We start from the raw sequence: 8794 nt of genomic DNA on the forward strand, positions 1-8794 counted from the left end.
TCTATGTATCTATGTATCTATGTATCTATGTATTTATGTATTTATGTATTTATGTATCTATGTATCTATGTATCTATGTATCTATGTATCTATGTATCTATGTATTTATGTATCTATGTATCTATGTATCTATGTATTTATGTATCTATGTATCTATGTATCTATGTATCTATGTATCTATGTATCTATGTATCTATGTATCTATGTATCTATGTATCTATGTATCTATGTATCTATGTATCTATGTATCTATGTATCTATGTATCTATGTATCAATGTATCTATGTATCTATGTATCTATGTATTTATGTATCTATGTATCAATGTATCTATGTATCTATGTATCTATGTATCAATGTATCTATGTATCTATGTATCTATGTATCTATGTATCTATGTATCTATGTATCTATGTATCTATGTATCTATGTATCTATGTATCTATGTATCTATGTATCTATGTATCTATGTATCTATGTATCTATGTATCTATGTATCTATGTATCTATGTATCTATGTATCTATGTATCTATGTATCTATGTATCTATGTATCTATGTATCTATGTATCTATGTATCTATGTATCTATGTATCTATGTATCTATGTATCTATGTATCTATGTATCTATGTATCTATGTATCTATGTATCTATGTATCTATGTATCTATGTATCTATGTATCTATGTATCTATGTATCTATGTATCTATGTATCTATGTATCTATGTATATATGTATCTATGTATATATGTATCTATGTATCTATTTATCTATGTATCTATGTATCTATGTAACTATGTATCTATGTATCTATGTATCTATGTATCTATGTATCTATGTATCTATATATCTATATATCTATGTATCTATGTATCTATGTATCTATGTATCTATGTATCTATGTATCTATGTATCTATGTATCTATGTATCTATGTATCTATGTATCTATGTATCTATGTATCTATGTATCTATGTATCTATGTATCTATGTATCTATGTATCTATGTATATATGTATCTATGTATCTATGCATCTATGTATCTATGTATCTATGTATCTATGTATCTATGTATCTATGTATCTATGTATCTATGTATCTATGTATCTATGTATCTATGTATCTATGTATCTATGTATCTATGTATCTATGTATCTATGTATCTATGTATCTATGTATCTATGTATCTATGTATCTATATATCTATGTATCTATGTATCTATGTATCTATGTATCTATGTATCTATGTATCTATGTATCTATGTATCTATGTATCTCTGTATCTATGTATCTATGTATCTATGTATCTATGTATCTATGTATCTATGTATCTATGTATCTATGTATCTATGTATCTATGTATCTATGTATCTATGTATCTATGTATCTATGTATCTATGTATCTATGTATCTATGTATCTATGTATCTATGTATCTATGTATCTATGTATCTATGTGTCTATGTATCTTTGTATCTATGTCTCATTTTTCCTCCCTAAAAAGTCAGTATTTCAGCTGCCAAATTGCAAATATAAGTCAGAGTTAGGAATGACATACCTCGTTGAACTCGTAGCTTTATTTGCAATCCATTGGCATTCAAACCTAAATATTTATTTTTTTTTCAGTTTATTTCAAAAGATCTTGATGTAACCCCTTACAAAAAATGCGAAAATCGGTCAAAAAATAAATTTTCCTCAAAGTGATGGGGATCGTTAGCAAGCCTACGGAATCTAAATCTTAAATCCCATTTCTCTATCCTTGATATTTTCCGAGATATCCGCGTTCATACTTACGATTTTTTGAAGTTTGTGGGCGGTTTGTGGGCGTTATAGTGGGCGTGGCACTCTGCCGAAACAAACTTGCGCTGCGTAAGAAGCTCAGGAATCTGCACGTCTAATCTCAATAGCCTAGCTCATAGTTTCCGAGATCTCAGCGTTCATCCGGACGGACAGACAGACGGACAGACGGACAGACGGACATGGCTAGATCGAATCGGCTAGTGATCCTGATCAAGAATATATATACTTTATGGGGTCGGAAACGCTTCCTTCTGCATGTTACATACTTTCCGACGAATCTAGTATACCCTTTTACTCTACGAGTAACGGGTATAAAAATAGATCAATTAACATTATTTTAAAATTATTTATTATAAAACACGTGTCGACCAAATAAGCTGCCAAAAATGCATTAAATATGGGGGAAGTACAACCTCCCTAGGTTGTGATCAATTTTGATTTGCTAAAAAACAATGGAGTAAAAGAATATTTTTAAAAATAGCAAAAACAATTTTTTTTTGTTGAGTATACACAGATGTTTTTTTTTGTGTAATTACTATACATATCTTGTACTTTATACTTTATACCCTCTGCAAGGGTAAAACAAATTGGGACTTATAAATGCATTGGGAAAGATAGGGATATAAGAAATGCTGGAGCAGCTAGAACTACATTAAAGATTATGGCGTTAGCATCGTTACAGCCGAGATTGCTTAAACTAACGACATACTGTGCCTCATCTGGTGTCTGACAGGCCTCGACCACACACGAAATGTCACCAAATCCCTGAGCCTGCACTGAGAAAAATAAAGGAGGACATGGCTCAAAGTCATAGCCAACACAAGCGTCAGTAAGATCATAACTAAAAGATCCTAAGGCTGTAGACTCGCAGGCCTCTTCCGACCTTAATGGCGCACTTAGGTTCCGGAATGGTCGTTCGATGCTTCGAGATGTGCAAACAGTAAAAGTAATTTGACTGATGGGGGAGATCTTAAGGTAACGCATGCTCTGCCTAGCCGGTAGATAAAGTGAATCCAATCTGTAGAAATTAATACTACCCAAACGACCGTACTGTTGAAGAGAGTTGGATCCGAACTCACTTATGATACCGTTCGCGTAACAACGTGGATTGGAAAGTCGACGGGGCACTATAAAAATGATAATTGTTATTATTATTTTTTTTAATTCTAAGAAATGTCACCTTGCCGAATCCGTGTAATAACGGGGTCGCCACAGCTTTCAGGTGGCTTTTCGGTGTTTAAAAGAAACAAATCTTTGCTCGGGTCTCTCACGAAATCATGGAACCTTACTAAAGCTCCACCTCCGTAGTAAATGAAGTGCAAGTTGGGCAGACGCCAACGCAATCGTTCCATATACCGCTGGCAATAGTCGTAGTCTTTTTCGTCTACGTAAGATAGCGGGCTTGGAATGAGAAGAGCAATTAATGATCGGCCTCCAAGATTGTCGATAGCCCGATCTGCTTCGAGCAAATCTTGAACTCTAACGTTTAATGTGTTTAAGATAAGTGGTAGATTAAAACCAGTTGGATCTGTAATGAAATCTTTAAGCAGATGTCAATCATTTAACTACGCTCTTACGCCAATAGTGTGATGTGGAATTCCATTCTTCATATACGTTGATAATGTAGTCCGTGGTATTAACAATGACTGACCCATCAGATGCTGCGAAAAGGGTTACCTTACTAGCGTACGGATGAATGTTAAGGTCCTGAAGGACGTATCTGTAAAAAACAAAATTAGTTTTTGATTATTTATTTTCTTTGTTAACTCTCCCATAAAGCTACTACTTACGCAACGTAATCAACCACACAGCTATATGGCCAGTAAGTGTCGACAAAAACGTATATATCAGCCATTACTGTAGTTCGATTGGATATATCAGACCATTGTTGAGGCGGAAAGTAGTCAATCATTTCTAAAACATACAAAATTTACAACTTAGTGCTTTTTGTCGTTCAGTACTATGGACGGTCTATCGGGAACCACTTTTTAAATTAAATACAAAGAGAGAGTGCAGTTAAAGTGGGAAATTTATTCACGACTTTCTTACTGGAACATACAACTTATTTACGACAAAATATAGAATTATAGTAAAGGGACAACATATTTGTTTGTGTTAGCGGACGGGAAGGTAATAATACTACCATACACTAGCCACCAATCACTGAATCAGCCTCTGAGCCAACAAGGCGAGCAGAATTGTTAGAAGGCTAGCTGCAAGGCCCGAGACACCGCTATAGCAGCCCATGTTGACCATTGACATAATATAACGCCATTGGTCAGGGGTCTGGCAGGCATCCTGTGTGCAGGACGTGGTATTTGAGGTAGCCTGGACTGACAGATACAAGTCTGGACACTGGGTAATAGTGTAGTACCCTTCACAGGCGCTTGAAAGATCGTAACTATAACTATTTCCATTTATTTGCGTGCAACTCTGATCTATTGACGTTGCAGACGAGCTAGTAGTTGAGTTCTGTTGCGGCCACGAATATGTGCGTGAAGTACATATCGTGTAAGATCCTCCATTCTGGGACTGAATGGTCAAGTACCGGTTCGCACCAGTTCCAAAGAAATAGTTGGCAGAGACCCTGTAAAAGTTGACTTTGCCGGGCCCCACATATTGTGCTGTTTGATCAGTGCCCCAGCTATTTGTGTACCAATTCGATCCACAGCGTGGGTTAATAACGCGTCGAGGAACTGCAAGAAGAAAGTAAATAAATAAATATGTGTGCAAAACGGAAAGTAGACTTCCTTTACTTTGGATAATGCGCTTTGCTACTGGACCCGCCGACGTCGCCGCTGTACTGCCCAAAGTGAGGGAGAAAAGATCTTGGGAGGGATCGCGGACAAAGCTCGAAAACCGTTGAATACTTCCTCCGCCATAGTATATAAAACGCAGGTCTGGAATCTGTTCTTGAATGTACTGTATCTCTGTAGTCGCGTAGCTGGAGTCGCCATCATTAACGGTTTGCTGGTTTGGCATGATTAGAGCAACCAAGGAGTGACCACTTAAACTCGAATTAGTCTTCTCCACATTCATTAGGTTCTGGGTAAGGTTCTGAATCGTCCGCAGCACATTAGGAAGATTGAATCCCTGAGTATCTGCAGAGTCAACGTTTTAGATAGAGCAAGAAACTCATAAATTAACCCTTACATAACGCCTGCGTAGTGACATTCCATTGCTGATACAAATCGGTGATATAGTTAGTAGTGTTCACTATAACAGAACCATCTTGTGCTGAAAGCATGGTGACTGTAGAGGCATAGGGGTGGATATTTAGCTGCTGAATAACATAACTGAAATAACATGAATAACATAACTGAAGATCTGTAATACGCAAAAAAAACTTACGCCACATAGTCAACAATAGTGCTATACTGCCAAGATGTATCCAAGAAAATGTACAGGTTAGTCATGGGAGTTATAATGTCCGTCAAGTCAAGATTGCTAGTTGCCGTACAAGAGACATCGTTTAACGATTGTGCTGTTGAAGGAGAAATCAAAGGGAAGGCAAATCGTAATGCACACGAACACCAAAATATGGTTTTTCAAAAGGCTTCAGAAAATATAAAAGTACTTTCCAATCTTTTGAGTTAATACAAGGTGGTTCCGCGATAGTAATGAAGAAATGATTACTTACGCACATACGTCACCAGCGAAGCGGTGGCGTTACCGGCATACTGGGCAATTGCGGACGACGTGAGGGTGACGCGCAACTGCATTTCACGATCCAATACTAAGGCAAAGGCGCTTGTCTGGTCCTCCATTTCCTGTGATGGCGCAACATTTGTAAACTGGCTTTGCCTACTGCAGGCATTGATTCCCGAACTAAGGACTCCATTTGTGGAGTAGTACATGCGTAATAGTTGAGAAAGTTTAAGGCTGGATGCCTGAGTTCTCCAGCTGGCCACGTTCTTTGCAAGTATCAGTCCATCAAGGCCGCCTCGGATCTCAGCATCAGTCGCCTCAAGGTTGGTTCGCTGCGACAAGAAGTACCAATGTGGCAGAACTGTATCATTCCACCCCCCAGTAGCTCCAACAGAAGCTGAACTGGTCGACCCTGGAAGCTGGACCAGCGTGACCTCAGCCAAGTCCCCAGCCAAAGTGGCCGCCCACCTATTGTCAATGGTGTTGCTTGTCTGGGACTGACTGCGACCGCGTGCACGTCGTTGGGAGGCCAGGGCCAATAGGGTATTTAATTGGACTGTCTGCTGTTGGACGCCAGCTGCGATGCCGGCAATAAGGGTACCTAGAAATATAATGAATTACGATCAAATTAAGCGACATGTAAAAAGATTAAGAATCATTATTTTTGATTTCTGGTTTATAAAGTTGGTTTAAAGCAAACAAGCGTTTAAATAAATACGTGTACAGACAACGAAATTACCTGCAGAAACCGTTCCCCAGCGCGTCCGAACAAGGCCATCCTCCACGGGGCATTGGCTAGTTCCCTCTGAGCCGGCGTATGCCCAGTCGGATTCATAGTCCAATTCTCCCAACTGTTCGTATTTTAAGACGGATACGGAAGACCGTCCCCGTTTTGGTCGAGTATCCAGCCATTCAACGTCGCTAATGAAGTTGTTGTCATAGTCCTTCTTCAGGGATCGTGGCAGTCGCTGGGCTCGATACTGAGAGAGCTGGTTGCACACGTTGTTTTCATCGCCGCGCGATCTGGTGTCAAAGGTGCTCGATAGCATAAAATGCAGGGAGCATCGTTCTACACTCGTCAACGAACTGTTGGGAAAGCTGTTGGCATTTCCCGGAATTAAACGTGACAGTAAAATTTTAAACTTGGGAAACTGAAAGCCTGTTGGACTGTACGGTATTACGCCATCAGCGGCATTAATTCCAGCTGCCTTTTTAATGCCATCTTGGCGGAAACGATGGAGCAAGGCCACAGCCACGGTTCGAATATCGGCCTGCACACCTGAAGTTGCGGCGTAGCTGTTTTCCACCTTCTCGATAAGCGAAATGAGCGTGTCCATATTGGCTGGTAGACGATTATCCCGATTCATGAAGAATGATGTATTATAACACTCGACCAGTGAGGGGGGAATTTGCAGCATTGCATTCTCCTGCGCCTGTGTCCCCAAGATCAGGAGAGAAGCTAGGCAGACAGCTGCTGCCAGGAGATGTTTCGATTTCATGGTCAGATGTTCAGATTTCGTTGGGAAGCTAGATTATAAAGTGATCAGTTAACAACAAAAAATTTTTAATTGTAAATTGACCCTGACACGCCTATATGGTCTAGTTTAATATAAGCACACGCACACCGCTGCAACTTCCTATCGTGCCTTATCAATGGATTTGTCAATGTTTGTTCAGTGTAAATGTAATATACAGTATTAGTCACTAAGTTCTTTTTTACTTCAGATGATTTTTTGTGGAGTATTAACTTAAGTATTAACTTAAAATTTTGACCTTTGTGAGCATATCTCTAAGCTATTTCAACAGAACATAACTGGTAAGGGTGACGTCACTCGCAAACGCTCATGAGTCAAGTCCACTTCATATACAATACACATTCGATATCGTTTATCAGTTTATATGAGATCCGCTGTACTGCTGTAGTTTGTCCCATATAGATTGGTAATACCATACAACTGATAATGCGACTGGTGATACATAGGAAAATGAGTCAGGTGTAAAATACACAAAAGAACATCGTGGACCCGCGCCCCAATTTTTAAACTTGGTAAAGCTAACATAGTTTAAGGCACTGTGATTAGATAAGAGTCTTCGCGTAAGTACACGACTGGGTAGTCATCCCTGAAATTCCTTAAACTTTTGGTATTTATTGTTGATTTCCAAAAACATTAAACCGCGATCATTTAATTTAATTTAATTTGTTTTTATTCGCTTGCGTTCCTTTACCGATTGCCTTTTTGTAATTTACGGACAATTATTGACTATAGTTTTATTGATGTACACTGCTGCTAGAAACCGCACTCCAAAGCATTACCTTCTTGCACCCGTTAACTTTTTCGTACTGATAGTAACTTTACTGACCAGTTAGAAGTGTGCCTCGCCCATGCGCCGACTGAACGAATTGTTGTAATCTTTGAAACAATGCTTATCAGTAGGAGTGATAAGATATGGCTCGTAGGTACGATGTGATAGTAGTGAACCTGTTGTGCAAAAAAACTTGTTTATGCTGCATGGTGTTAATATCATTCTTAGAAATACTATACGCTTATATTTAAAAATTCCAGCATCGGAAATAGTGCACAATATTGCCTGATGTTGTCAATAGTTTTGTAATAATTCACTTTAGTAATCGAATAATAATTTATTAGCTGTAGGTATTATTTAATTCATTTGAATTGGCGCTTAATATAGGGCGCCTCTAGCGGGTTTTCCTGAAAGTTAAAAAGGGTGCCCTGCCGTTTTTTCTTAAGCTAAGCGCTGAACCACAGCCCTGGTCGCACCAATCTTTCGAGTTCTTTGAATATACATGTAAAATGTAATTTTCAATGTATAAGCCATGTAGACTGTGGGGCGAATTAAGAGACGGTCATACTAATTAAATACTAGTTCGTGTTTTAGAACACTGCAGCTCGGTGTTTACGCACACTGTCTTACAAGTTTTCCAATTGTGAATATTGTCAAAAATTATATTTTATTTCGACCGGTTTTCCACAACGTTTAGGACGGACAGACCGACAGACATGACTAGATCCTGATCAAGAATATATATATATACTTTATGAGGTCGGAAACGCTTCCTTCTACCTGTTAGATACTTCCGACGAATCTAGCATACCCTTTAACTCTGCAAACCGACAAACATCCTATTTGGTCTATATTTAAAAATGGCTTAAATCATAATTTGAACTTTTATCCATTCACTGCAAATTCTCCTGACCCAATCGACTTGTTAAAGGTTTTAGTACTTATTTTAAGAAAATCACAATACCTTGCGATCGGTGTATTACTTGTTTCGATAGGAATACTTAACAGATCTCCAATTTTGGGGCTATATTCTATATTTTAGTCG

The 8794-nt window shown here is 38.3% G+C and overlaps 1 protein-coding gene across 1 annotated transcript; it reads right to left on the minus strand.

The window, feature by feature from the left end:
* Positions 1-3808: 3808 nt before the first annotated feature.
* Positions 3809-7796, minus strand: LOC119551616. The gene is made up of 7 exons (XM_037861029.1): positions 7760-7796; positions 6185-6972; positions 5438-6046; positions 5149-5281; positions 4951-5093; positions 4554-4898; positions 3809-4493 (listed from the first exon to the last, which is right to left on the minus strand). Exons 2-7 carry the CDS (start codon positions 6942-6944, stop codon positions 3958-3960), a joined length of 2526 nt encoding a protein of 841 aa, XP_037716957.1. The 5' UTR covers positions 6945-6972; positions 7760-7796; the 3' UTR covers positions 3809-3957.
* Positions 7797-8794: the final 998 nt, after the last annotated feature.

This window comes from Drosophila subpulchrella, chromosome 2R, assembly GCF_014743375.2.
Source record: "Drosophila subpulchrella strain 33 F10 #4 breed RU33 chromosome 2R, RU_Dsub_v1.1 Primary Assembly, whole genome shotgun sequence".
Classification (NCBI taxonomy): Eukaryota; Metazoa; Arthropoda; class Insecta; order Diptera; family Drosophilidae; genus Drosophila; species Drosophila subpulchrella.